Source organism: Somniosus microcephalus, chromosome 15 (assembly GCF_052327205.1).
Source record: "Somniosus microcephalus isolate GS21.2 chromosome 15, FLI_Smic_1.0, whole genome shotgun sequence".
In the NCBI taxonomy this organism is placed as follows: Eukaryota; Metazoa; Chordata; class Chondrichthyes; order Squaliformes; family Somniosidae; genus Somniosus; species Somniosus microcephalus.
In genome coordinates this window covers 79128249-79142465 of record NC_141001.1, presented here as the reverse complement: position 1 = coordinate 79142465, position 14217 = coordinate 79128249, and the positions used below count along the sequence as shown (strand labels likewise).

Below are 14217 nucleotides of genomic sequence, written 5' to 3'. Positions count from 1 at the left end.
ATGAGAACAATCCCAGGTTTCAGGGAGCTATTAAATATATGAGCCAGTGTTCACACAGTACAGCCTCCATTTCTTTTAGCATCCTAGGTTGAATACTGTCAGGGCCAGAAGCCTGATCTGGTTTTGTAGACCTAATTCTAATGCGGACTATTTCAGCAACCACTTCCACACATTTAATTTTGCATATTATCATTGTAACAGCACTGGTAATGCAGTCTTGTCAGTAGTAGTAAAACCTGATGCAAAGTAACCATTTAAAACCTCAGCCACATCTTGCGACCCATTGAAATCTGCTTTGCAGAATCCCTCAGTAGCACTATAAGTCCTTGATGACTCTCTGACTCCTAGCATAGCTAAAAAAAGGCTTTGCTATCACTGCCACTTCTATCCACTGTTCTCTTTTCTATTATCAGCAATATATATAGGATAAGGGCTCCATTTGAATAATTGTACTAATAAATTTCCCAGAGCAATCCTGCCAGTATCATCATAATGAAAATCAACCCTCATTTTTGGTAGATTGATTTAGAGATGTTGGCTCGGTACAGCAAAATAGCGGCTTCACAGTTTTTGTGTACAACTGAAGTATCTGACTCACAGCTTGCTTAATTATACATTCAGGTTACGATTATTACTTTTGCACCAATTGCAAGTAGATTTTGTGTTCACGTCGCCAAATGCAAGACACTGTTTCATGGCAGGGAAACCCTTCCTCCTCTCCTCCATTAGCATTGATGCATAACATTTCATTTGTCCTGCTATTGAACAATATTAATGCAGTGCTGGAGGCAATGCCAACTTAATATGATTCACTTTTAGAACGTGCACTGGCCTGAACCCCTACAGTATTCGTAGTGCCACCTGGGAACAGCAGTAAAAGGAGAACTATGCTGTGATCATAATTTAAATAACTGCTTTCAAAAACTTAACAGACGACTGACCTAGAGTGGCCTAGAGATCACAATAGCACAATACCACTTACTTCCTTTAAAAAAATAAACTTTCACCCTCCTTTCCAGGGAGGCAATATCTAACGGATTTCTTCAGTAGCACACAGATATAATTCTGGCAAGTCAGTGGAAATGTACCAGAAGTTCATTAAAATCATAGAATCAAAGAAATTTACAGCACAGAAGGAATTTGCATGGTTTCTCAGGTGAGCATAAAAAACAAAATAGCAAAGTATATCTTCTTCTTCTTAGGCAGTCCCTCGGAACCGAGGATGACTTGCTTCCACATTAAAAATGAGTTCGCAGGTGACTGATGAGTCTAATGCGGGACCTACAGTCTCTGTCACAGGTGGGACAGATGGTGGTTGAAGGGGCCGGTGGGTGGGGTGTTTGGGATGATGTGCGCTCCTTCCGCTGTTTGCACTTGGCTTCCGCTTGCTCCCGGCGAAGAGACTCGAGGTGTTTGGCGCCTTCCCGGATGCTTCTCCTCCACTTTGTGCGGTCTTGGGCCAGGGATTCCCAGGTGTCGATGGGGATGTTACACTTTTTCAAGGAGGCTTTGAGTGTGTCCTTGAAGCATTTCCTCTGCCCACCTGGGGCTCTCTTGCCGTGCCGGAGCTCTGAGTAGAGCGCTTGTTTTAGGAGTCTCGTATCGGGCATGCGGACAATGTGACCCATCCATCAGAGCTGATTGAGCATGGTCAAAGCTTCGATGCTAGGGATGTTGGCCTGAGCAAGAACACTGACGTTGGTGCGCCTATCCTGCCAATGGATTTTCAGGATCTTGCGGAGGCAGCGTTGGTGGTAACTCTCCAGTGCTTTGAGGTGCCTGCTGTACATGGTCCATGTCTCTGAGGCATACAGCAGGGCGGGTATCACTGCTGCTCTGTAGACCATGAGCTTAGTGCTGGGTTTGAGGTCCTGGTCTTCAAACACTCTCTTCCTCAGGCGACCAAAGGCTGCACTGGCACACTGAAGGCGGTGTTGGACTTCGTCGTCGACGAAGTACAAAGTATATGCACCTATGTAGTTAACTGAACAGGCAGGTATGTACACTGAGAGTCATTTACAGTTACACAATTCTTCACAGTTGGACAGGTTTATTATTTGGCACGTTCAAGGTTTTTCCTTGCTCGGGGACTCAGGTTACATGGGCATGAAGAGTCTTGCTAAATACTGGGTTGGTGTGGTGGCTGGCCTTTGAGAAGGTTGAGAAGTTTGGTCTGGGCCATTGTATGTAAGTTCAGAGAGCAACCTGGGGATCCCATAGGGTGTGGGGGCTGTTGTAGGTGGGAATGCAGGTAAAGCACATGGGCCTAGAAATTCAGTAAGGCGCTGCCAGCTTTGCGGCCAGGTACCGCCCAAAGAGGGCTTCTGCGCCAATAGAGGAGTTTGCGCTGATATTCAGCGCAGCGGTAATGGCGGCGGTAGCCGTTAGCGCTGCGCCGGCACCGATGACATCATCGGTGTGCGCAGTGCCCCGCTACCGCCCCGCTACCGGCCCGACCCCCATATTGAGTTGCGGCCGCCTCTTCCGCAGCGGCCGCAAACAGTGACCAGAAAACGGGGCCGTACTGTAGCCTTAGTGGGGCGCTTTAAGGTGGAGGTGCGGCCGGCCGCTTTTTCGGCGGCCGCCTGCCCGCACCTCCTTCCCCGGCCTCCTCCCCCCCCCCCCCCGCGGCATTGCCGGCTGCTTTCCGCGAACCCGGCACTTCTCCGTGGTGCCGGGCTCATTTGCCGGCACTATCCAGCGGCGATCTCCCCGTTGCAGGCACCTCCCCCTTAAGAGAAGGAGGAGGCCTGCAGTACCGCAGCCTGCCGCTCCGCAGCAGGTGGCGCAGCGGCGCCTAGAGCGCTGAAATTCAGTTTCAGCGCCCCAAGCGGGGGCGGGCACACCCTGGAATAGCGCCCGGTTCCGACTTGGGGCGCAAAAACTGAATATCTGACGGTCGCAACTGGCTCCGCGCTCAGCGCTAACTTTTGGGCGCACGCCAGCTGGCGGGCCCAAAGTGAATTTCTAGGCCATGGAGTTTTTCATCGGCCTCAACATCAAGGCACATCAATAAAATGTGTGCACAATTGTGGGATGGCAGCTTATTACGTAGATAACACACAAGTAGCGTAGAGAGTTGACCTCACAAGATTTCATGAGATCAGCTTTTGGCTGATATAAAGACATGTAGGATAATATCCTCTTAATGGATCTGATATTCGTATAAGTCCCAGAAAATGTACACAAAATGGAAGTCATAGTGCCCTTGGGAAAAGCAACCACAGATGATAAAGTCTAACATGATCTGGAGGTCAGAAAAATATAAGACCAGGAGCCAAGGCCATAACTTAATAAGAGCTAAATTCAGTGAAATGAGGGAACAACTAAAGCAAATAGTTGGAGGGAGAATGTTCAACAACAATTCATTAGAGGACAAATGAAACACCTCTAAAGGTATAATGCTGAACATGAAAAATAAATACATTCTGAATACAAATAAGCTGAAACTAAACAAACATGACTCTAAATGGATTAATAAATAAATTAAAAGTGAGACAAAAAATGGCCCAAGATAACTCCTGGAGAAAAGAAAAGGAGCTTACTGAGATGAATACAAGAAAATTCAGAAACACGATAAAAGCATAATCGGGGAGGCAATGAGAGACCTAGAAGAATGCACAACAGCCAACGCTAAGTATAGCAGTAAAATATTTGACAACAGTAAGAGAGCAATCAGAGAAGAGGCGAAAACTATAAAATGTGCAAACAGGCTTAAAACTGAAGATGAGGACAAAACAGTAAATATTCTGTATTTACTTTCTTCAAGTATTCACAAGGAAACGCATCAGCAGTATGCCCTCAACAACAATAACAACTTGCATTTATATAGCGTCTTTATCATAGTAAAATGTCCCAAGGAGCATTACCAAGCAAAAGTTGACACCAAGCCACAAAAGGAGATATTAGGACAGGTAAAGAGGTAGGTTTTAATAAAAACTTAAAGGAGGAGAGAGAGGTAAAGAGACTGAGAGGTTTAGGGATGGAATTCCAGAGCTTAAGGCCTAAGCAGCTGAAGGCACGGCCGTCAATGTTGGAGTGATGAAAATCGGAGATGTTTAAGAATTGGAGGAGTGCAGGGATCTCAGAAGGTTTTAGGTCTGAAGGATTTTTAGAGATAGGGAGGAGTGAGGCCATGGAGGGATTTGAAAAAGAGGATGAGAATTTTAAAATCGAGGTGTTGCCGGACCGGGAGCCAATGTAGGTCAGCGAGATGGATGAACAGGACTTGGTGCGAGTTGGGATAAAGACAGCTGTGTTTTGGACGAGCTCAAATTAACAGAGGGTGCAAGGTGGGAGGACGGCCGGAAGAGCAAAGGAATAGTCGAGACTATTCCAATATGTGTCCCCAAACAATGATATAGGGTTAGAGAGGGTGGTGTTCAAATGTGCAGATGATAATTAAATAGGAGACATAAGTCTGGAATTCCGCAGGGTATTTACAAATCTATCGCTGCTTGCACCATTTCTACAGGTTTCTGCTGAACTTACAGTGGAAAATCGGGAAAATATGTGTGGAAATTTTACCCCATAGTTAAATTCTGAGAGCCAAAAGAAGCTGCAAGAGGATCTTGATAAGGTGATCTTATGGGCAAAAAAGTGATGTGAAACAGCAGAGGAATTTGGGGATTCAGGTTTACAAAACAGCACCACAAGTGAATAACTCCATAAAATTCTTAATGAAATACTGACTTTTAAAACAATAGCATGACATAGGTAGAAAGAGGGTTGAGGTCCTGCAGGCTGATTTTAGGGAGCTAGGAAAGAGATTAATAATCCCGGTGTCACATGCTAGGAGGATTGAGCAGATGAATGCATGGCTGGAGAGATGGTGCAGGAGGGAGGGCTTTAGATCTCTGAGGCATTGGGACCGGTTCTAGGGGAGGTGGGACCTTTACAAGGCAGATGGGTTGCACCTCCACACGGCCAGGACCAGTATCCTTGCAGGGAGATTTTCTAGTGCTGGGGAGGGTTTAAACTAGCTTGGCAGGGGGATGGGAACCTGAGCATAGGTTCAGAAGGGAGAGGAGCAATGCTGGAAATGGAAGGCAGTAAATTAGTTCATGAGTTTGGAAGGCAGAGGAAACAAAGGCTAGAAAATAGACAACAAAGGGATTTGGCAGTGCTTAGTGGTATATACTTCAATGCAAGAAGTCCAGTAAATAAGGCAGATGTCAGATAGACACGTGATATCACAGCTATTACTGAAACATGGCTGAAAAAAGGGCAGGAATGGCAGCTCAACATTCCTGGTTACAGGATTTTCAGACGAGGTAGAGAGGGGGATAAAAAAGGAGGAGTGTCGCAATATTGGTTAAAGAAACAATACAGCTGTTAGGAGGGAGGATATGTTAGAAGGATCATCAAATGGCACCATATGGGTTGAACTGAAGAACAAAAAAGGGGCAATTACAATGCTGGAAGTGTACTATTGACCCCCAAATAGTCAGAGAGAGATCGAAGAGCAAATATGTCGGCAAATTTCTGAGAAGTGCAAGTGCGAGGAGTCAGTGGCAGAGGCGGCAGAGAATAAAGAGAGTGGGATCCAGAGACAGCGCGGAGCTGTGAGGAGTTGGCGGCAGAGGCGAGAGCGAGATCTGAGGAGCGACACCAGCGGGGATAAAAGGAGCAGCGCCCGAGGTCCGAGACCAGCGGCGAGAGCGGGAGCTGAGGATCGACACCAGCGGGGATAAAAGGAGCAGCGCCCGAGGCCCGAGACCAGCGGCGAGAGCGGGAGCTGAGGAGCGACACCAGCGGGGTTAAAAGGAGCAGCGCCCGAGGCCCGAGACCAGCGGCGAGAGCGGGAGCTGAGGATCGACACCAGCGGGGATAAAAGGAGTTAGCCGGGAGCTGTGTGTATCGACCTGAGGGGGGGGAGGGGAAATCAAAGTGTGACGTCACAGGAAAGCCGGTAAGTGATTGGTTGGTGAGTATTTCTCTCTTTTTTCTAAATTTGGGCATTGGTTTAATTAAGAGCCGGGATTAAAAACTAAACATAGATAATTGATATTTCAAAACTTGAAAACCTAATGAATTAAATAAAATATAATAGAGATGGCAGGGCAGACGATGTGTTGCAGCTGTAGCATGTGGGAGCTGGTGGACCCCAGTGTGATCCACAGCGACCACGTCTGCAGTAAGTATTGGCGGCTCGAGAAACTTGGGCTCAGAGTTGATGAGCTGGAGTCCAAGCTTCGGACACTGTGATACATCAGGGAGGGGGAGAGTTATCTGGACAATTTGATCCAGGCTGTAGAGAGGGCTTTAAACTAAATAGTGGTGGGGGTGGGTTCGGGTGAGCAGGAATTTAAAAAGTCAAAGAGAACAGAGAAGGTAATAGAGCAAGGTAGCGATGGGGGTAATGGCAATGGTACAGGAAGGGATAGGTAATGCTAATGGTACAAGAAGGGACAGGATGTATAAAAATAAGAGTGCATCAGAAAGTGGAGTAAAAGCACGGAAAAATAGTAAAAAGACAAAATTAAAAACTCTTGATCTGAATGCACGCAGCATTCGTAACAAGGTAGATAAGTTGACGGCACAAATAGATATAAATGGGTATGATCTGATAGCCATTACAGAGGCGTGGTTGCAAGGTGTCCAAGGCTGGGAACTGAATTTTTTTTTTTTAGTTTTTTTTATTCCTTTTTATGGGATCTGGGCGTCACTGGCAAGGCCAGCATTTATTGCCCATCCCTAGTTGCCCTTGAGAAGGTGGTGGTGAGCTGCCTTCTTGAACCGCTGCAGTCCGTGTGGTGATGGTACTCCCACAGTGCTGATAGATAGGGAGTTCCAGGATTTTGACCCAGCGACGATGAAGGATTGGCGATATACTTCTAAGTCAGGATAGTGTGTGACTTGGAGGGGAACTTGGAGGTGATGATGTTCCCATGCGCCTGCTGCCCTTGTCCTTCTAGGTGGAAGAGGTCGTGGGTTTGGTAGGTGCTGCCGAAGAAGCCTTGGCGTGTTGCTGCAGTGCATCTTGTAGATGGTACACACTGCAGCCACGGTATGCCGGTGGTAGATGGGCTGAAGGTGGTGGATGGGGTGCCAATCAAGTGGGCTGCTTTTTCCTGGATGGTGTCGAGCTTCTTGAGTGTTGTTGGAGCTGCACTCATCCAGGCAAGTGGAGAGTATTCCATCACACTCCTTACTTGTGCCATGTAGATGAAAGAACTGCACAGATGCTCAGTAGAGGGGGTGTGGGACATCGACTTCGGATTTCGGGCAGGGATACATCCCACAGGCCACGAGATCTACGTCGATGGGTCAAGTTCAGTGTCCGCGGGTACAAGACTCACGGGCTGCGGAGTTTGGGACCCCAAGGCAGGCATAGCCTTGGCACTTAAACTCCCCAGCACCCTGAGCACCCAGCAGGCTGAACTCTCGGCGGTGATGTACGTGGTCACTCACCCCGAGAAATTCCCCACCCCGTACACGATTTGCTCGGACAGTATGTTCACATGCAATTCGTGTACGGAGTATCTGGCGATTTGGTCCCGCAGGGGGTACACCTCCGCGGATGGGAGACCCCTGGTCACCAAGCCCCTGCTAGTGAGGATAGTGGCAGCCCTAGAGAGTAGTAGGGACGTCTACATCCATAAAGTAAAAGCCCACTCTAAGACCGAGCCACGGGCAGAGGGTAACCAGCGAGCCGACTTGCTGGCCAGAGAGGGAGCACAGACCGGTCGCTTCTGGGACCCGTACGAGAAAGGCAGTGTAGTAGCTGTCAGAGGCCAGCCGAGGACACCAGGGAGCGCAGGGGTAGGATTGGCCCCGGACCTGAGAATGGTCCAGGCACAGGATCCCGTCCTCAAGGCGGCCATAACAACCATCCTCGGTGGAGGAAAAGCAGAGGGCCCGTATGATACTGTGGACGTAGCTGTGAAGGAAGGGATGCTGTTTAAGGGGGACAAGTGGGTGGTCCCAGTGCAACACCAGCGGGAGTTCCTACAACTGGCCCATGAGGGCCCAGGTGCAGGACATCCCGGGCCAGAGTCCACCTGGCAGAAGGTGGAACAGGCAGCGTGGTGGCCAGATTTCCGGACCGACGTCCGCGACTTCTGTGCAGCCTGCCTGGTGTGTGCAGCAAACAACCCAGACCCCCAGAAAAGAAAGGCATCCATGGGGCACATAAGGCGGGTAGAGGGACCATGGCAGTCGATCCATGTCGACTACATAGGACCCCTACCGACCGCCCAGGGAGGATACAAGTACTGCCTGGTGTTGGTAGACGTATTCTCCAAGTGGGTGGAGGCCTTCCCTTGCCGAACACCCACCTCAATAGGGACGGCCAGGATCCTGGTCAGGGAGGTGTTTTCAAGGTGGGGACTGCCACAATTTGTGGAGTCCGACCAGGGGAGGCACTTCACTGGCCAGGTGATGCAGGCCACCCTAAAGATACTAGGAATTAGGGCAAAATGGCATGTTGCCCACAACCCCCAGTCCTCAGGTCTAGTGGAACGCCTGAACCGCACCATTAAAGAAAGACTCTGCAAGGAGACTGGGGACTCACCGAACAAATGGGTAGAGGTCTTGCCTCTGGTCCTCATGGGAATTCGGGCCAGTCAGTTGAAGAGCACAGGGTACTCGCCCCATGAGCTGATGACTGGACGGCCCATGAGGACCCCGGTACACGTGTTGGTGCCCGGCCTCACCGAAGGTCAGCTTCGGGAAACAGACCGGGACCGCTTTGCTGGGAATCTGCTGGAACGACTGCAGCAGATTCACTGGCAAGCGGCCACCAATATGGGGAAACAGCACCGCAGCAACAAACTGCTGCTGGAACCCCGCAAGCAGCAGGACTGGGAAGTCGGCGACCAGGTCATGGTCTGCAGCTTCGCCAGAGTGGGGGTGTTTGAACCACTGTACATGGGTCCTTATAGTATCGTTGACAAGGCCAGCCCAATGGTTTATGCGGTCCAATTACCCCGCCGGGTGAAGTGGTACCACATTAACCAATGTAAGCGGTTTGACCCCAATAGGGCAGGAAGTAAGAAAATCCCCAAACCCAGAGAACCCTCAGAAGTGACAGGGGACGCCCCGGTGGAGGTGGTAGCTTTGACAGAGGTCGATGTCGGCCCGAAGGCTGTGCTGCCCGGGATGGTCCTCTGCCACTGCGGAGACATCACACCACTTGACAGACAGGCAGGAAGGATAGGACAGGAAGTTCAAAGTCAAGGTCACAGGGAGGCTGGAGCTCAGTGTGAAACCAATGCGCAGCCGAAGGAAGCCCTACGGCATGCAGCAGAGAAGGGAATTGTGTTAAACATAGTAACCAGAAAAGCAAAGGAAGGGGAGGATCAGTGGGAGGACAAAGGGATACTGCCCATGATGTGGGACTTTGTACCGCCGGTGAGGCGTAGTTCCCGGGCGGTCCGACCCAGGATGACTTGGTCCCCCGTGTATCCTTCCCCGAATACAAGGGTTCAAAAGCAGAGGAAGCGCCGGAAGGGTAAACTCTGTACTGTGAGGGGTAAGTCCCCGTCACAATCCCCAGAACAAGCACCAGACACAGGGGGACAGTTGAAGGAGGTCCTCCTGCAAGCCCTACGAAAGGGGGTATCTCGATCCCCTGGGCAAGGTCGACAGGATGACCAGGAAAGGGTAGGCAGTTACAGAGACTGACCTGGCCACCCGGAGACGGGTGGCGTTGTACATAGCACTATTTTTTTTTTTTTGAAAGATAGTTGGGGTGATTTCACAGTGAGGTGAGGGTGTTTTGGTTAAGCAAGGAAAACAAAACTTGGTGCTACTCCAGTCGAGCCTGAAGAAGTCTCAGGCAAGACTGTGTTTTTCAATTTGTGTTCCAGAAGATGCTCCAGACCATTCTGATGATACTCACCTACCTGGGGACCTGCGCCGGATGCCGAGGGGACAGCGAGGAGTCCCTGGTGTACGGGTGTTCCGGGGGCAGGGCGCCAACCGTAACCACGGGAGAAGGGATCATGGAGGCAGAAGACCAGGCCACCTACTTCCACGAGGGAAGATGGCCTGGGTGGTTGGGCTCGAATTCCACCCGGTATTCGAGCCACAAGAGCTTTACTTATGGAGAGGCCTCCATCCCCTGTCCGAACATTGAGGTGGCCACTTCCCGGGTTAGGGTGACAGAGGGGAAAAGGGTGTGTTTGACGTGTAAGGGGGACGTACCTTTAGGACGCTGGTGGTGGCTCAGGAAATTGAGCACGGACATCGAGGACAGGAGCTCAGACTGGGAACGTCTGAGCAACGATACCTACCGGACCATCACGGGGTCACCGGGGGAAGTCACAGTGTGTTGGGGAAAATGGTGGGCCTACGACGAAGGGATGTACGTATGCCTATGGGGATCAGCCCAAATATGCCCAGCAGGGCTGTCCATCGCCTTTGTCAGGTGGTGGCAGGACACAGGGTACAGGTTGGAGTGGGATAGAAGCGGGGAAGCTTGCGTCACCCCTCGCATCCGAGTGCCCATCAATGCCACCGAGCTCCTGGCTCAGGTGAGGAAACCCCTACCCACGCCCAAACACACTGACGCCCACGGATGTCCAACCACCACTAGGGGACCTGGGAATGGGTTGGTATTAGTACCGACGGGTAAGTTAGTGTACCAGGGAGTGCACTATGCAGTTGCATCTGTGGTCCTTAACCTAACAGAAGTTCACCTACCTGCGTTCTGCCCCCGGAAAACCGAGTTGCTGTATCAGGCTCTGCTGAGGGAGATGTTCCGAAGCTTCTATGAGCTGGACTTTGGGGACATCAGTGTGGCAGACCTGTACACAAAAGAAGACACGACCGAGAGGGGCAGACAGCGCAGGGGGGTTTTGAACGATGTTTTCACTGGGTTTAATACCGGGGCCTCAGTTATGAACAGCCTGGATGATGTGCAGCTGGCCCTACAGATTAATGGGCTAAAGTCTCAGCTGCGCAGCATCCTAGGGAAGGAGAATGATGTTTTGGGCTCCACGCTTCACGAGGGGGTGGCTATGACAGTGCACCTGAAGGAGATTGTCGCCCAGCTAGAGGCTCATGCTCGGACAATAAACACCTTGATTAAGGAGGACCGGCTGGCCTCCGATCAGGCGGCACAGAATGAGGTGTGTGTGCTCTATGGGGCCTGGTTGCTGGGAGAGGGCCGCAGTAACTTGGAAGACCTTAGGCAAGGTCGGGTCCCCTCCTGGATCAGCAACCAGCACCTGGAGGCACTGCACCCCTATAGCCACACCCTCAGCTCATGCCAGCTCCGAGTGGCGTCGGAGGCCTATCCTGCCCCGGTTGACTGTGGGAAATCCAACCACACTATTATGGGTGTGGTTGTGCGAATGCCAATGATGGGGTCATCCGCCAAACCAGCACCCCTGTATCGTGTGGAGAATGTCGGGGTCATTCGTGGGGGGGTACACGTCCGTTTCACAATGGTCCCACCCTATGTCATTGTGTGGGAGCACACAGTGACGGGTACTGACCTGTCTGGTTGCCGTAGCCGGGGAGCACAGGTGATACTGTGTCCCCAGCACTTGAACGCCTTCAGGAGGTCACAATGCGGGTTTAGCGCTGCTGGGGCAGAACCTATAAATTGCACGATGGAGGTAATGGCACCTGGCCATGTACCTCCACAGATAGCATATGTGGGTGGTGGGACATATTGTGTCACCAAGACTGCCCGCTGGTATAGGCACGGCCCGAGTGAGTGGTGTGATATACCGGACAGCAGCTTTTGCTTTAAACCTAGGGTAGAAGTTCAAGTGGCCCAGGAAAGGATCATTCCAATCCCGGAACCCTCCACAATTCACCTCACGGTACAGCACAATGTAAGTGACTTGCAGAACTATGTTGCCCGGTTTGGGTACTCTATACCACTCTTACCTGAGAAACTCACTGCCTTATTGAAGGCAGTGGACCTCAGTCAAAAACATTACTTCACCCATGAACAGAAAAACAAAGACATAGCTCTTGGGATCGCAGACATACAGTCACCCGCGTGGTGGGAATGGGGAACGAGGGTAGATATCCCTGTCGGGCTTCGCATGGCCTCCCACACGCTGGTAATTGTACAACTGGTCATTGTAGTGTATCTCATTATAAACACCTGCAAAGCCAGAAGAGCCCTCGAAGCACACCGGTATCTGAAATTATTCAACAAGCAGCAACAGAAGGACAGCCCAGTATAACCATGAGAAGAATGCCCTTTTGTTTCCAGGTATTCTTTCCTCGTCGGAAACAAAGAACCATTCTGATGCACTGTATCGCAGCACTACTCGCACCCGGAAGCTGGCTAATACCATACGCTACGTAAGCTGCCAAAACTTATATACAGCAAAGTTGTACGAACTTACACCATCACGGATGGATAGTGTGAAAGCTGTACAACTTTGCAGGAAAGGACGCAAGGAACACACGCGGCATGGGGTATTTGTTATGCTCTATGTAATGGAAAAATGTAGTACCTTGTTTTGATGTATACCTGAAAGGGGATATGATTATTGTACCTTTTTCTTTAAGGAAAATGATATTGTTTTGTACACACTAACTTTGTAAGGGTTATTAGTTAGAGTAAACAATGGGGATGACTAACACTTGGTAGGCCTTTGGATTTTCTTACATGTCAATTGACACATCCCAGCTATATCCGGTTGTGTCAAGATGGGGGACTGTAGGGTTTGAAAATCCACAACCACATTTTATTGGAGCCCTCTAAGGGCAAGGTGACCAAAATTGGATTGCCCTCTACAGTTTAAAACCAACATTTTTGGCCAATGCAGTGGTCCCGAAAAGCAGGCTGGGATATCTGAATACAGGGGACTGTGGCTCAGAAGCGAGCCATAGATGTCGGCCAATCGAAACAAAGTGCATTCTCAAAGGCCAATCAGGGGACTGAGTCGGGCCTGAAGCAAGGATATGTGACTCACCCCTAATCGAGCTATGAGTACAGGCCATCATCACCTTAATCAACTCGGACTAGGGACAATAGTTTTGGGATCACTACAGTTAAGAGGTGGCCCAAAATAATCAAGTCCCAGGACTGACACAATGGGACAGCAGACTTGGAGGAGCCGCTGTGCACTCAAAACAATACCCCTGCCCTCACACTTGTAAATACCAATTTAATTGGGCGCGAAGAGGCCGAAATGGAATTGGGTATAAAATACAGAACCAAGAGATTATTAAAAAAAGACCAGAAGAAAGAGCAGGAGAGCAAGTTAAGAAGCTGAGGGAGAGACGAGCTGGGGCGAATTACCATCTAAAGAACTCCAACCACACTGATGAGAAGATCCACCATCAGGCCCCAGACTCAATCGGCATACTGAAAGTTTACTCCGCTACCAGACGGCGCAACCTCACCACAAGAAACTGCACCGTATACCGACTCCCGTCCCGGGGACATCAACAAGAAGACACCAACGACCGAAGTGGCTGTGGAAGACGGCATTCACTCCCGCTATTTCGGGAGCCTTTTCCATCAAGCACAAACCAACCAAGAACAGCAACAACCCAACAACCGCACTCAAAGTAGGCTGTGAGTATAATCCAAGGGCCTGCAACTGTCAGTCTAGTCTAGGTAGGAAAGTGGGTTGGTGGGATTGGACTTGGTAAAGTTAAAACAGTGTAAAACATTCTCATTATATCCGTTCTCTCCCATAATTTATTTATAGTTATAGAGTGTGTGTGTTTATTACGTTTGTGGTAGAACCAAATAAAATTGGTTGTCACCTGTTTTTTCCAAAGACTACTTGTCTCCGAGTGTCTATTTAAAGTGCACCGTTTTCCATCCAAATTCTGGAGTTAGAACCTGATAGGGGCATTAGGGTGCTTCGAACCCGCCAAACAAGGGAACAGCAGGCTAGGGAAAAAGAGAGGGGACTATAGGAGACCTTGGGCTCAGGAGTACCCCGCAGATTAGGTATAAACTGTGCGGGTCGTCACCGTATTCTAGTCCTCCTCTATAAGCTGTTGTTCTCTATCTCCTTAGAGGGTGTTTAGTGAAACCCGACCTGCAGGTTAACATAAGCTGCAAGGGTATAAAGGAGACAGAAGCCCAATACATTAACAGGCACTAAAGACCCCTGTAATTGGGCAGAGCAAAACCCCCTACAGATAGTATTCGACTAAAAACAAGGGCATATAAGGTAGCCAAATCTAGTGGGAGGATAGAGGATTGGGAAAACTTTAAAAGACAGCAAAAAATAACAAAAAGATTACTTAAGAAAGGGAAGATAGAATATGAAAGTAAATTAGCAA

The 14217-nt window shown here is 49.7% G+C and overlaps 1 protein-coding gene across 1 annotated transcript; it reads left to right on the top strand.

Annotated features, from left to right (window-relative positions):
* Nucleotides 1-10700: 10700 nt before the first annotated feature.
* On the top strand, nt 10701-12149 carry LOC147107054 (uncharacterized). Its single transcript, XM_086008518.1, has one exon. The coding sequence runs from the start codon at nt 10701-10703 to the stop codon at nt 12147-12149; it is 1449 nt and encodes a 482-aa protein (XP_085864644.1).
* Nucleotides 12150-14217: the final 2068 nt, after the last annotated feature.

What these genes read in the sequence shown, in the direction of transcription:
- LOC147107054 (XM_086008518.1), top strand. Translation starts at nt 10,701, where the DNA reads ATGTTCCGAAGCTTCTATGAGCTGGACTTTGGGGACATCAGTGTGGCA.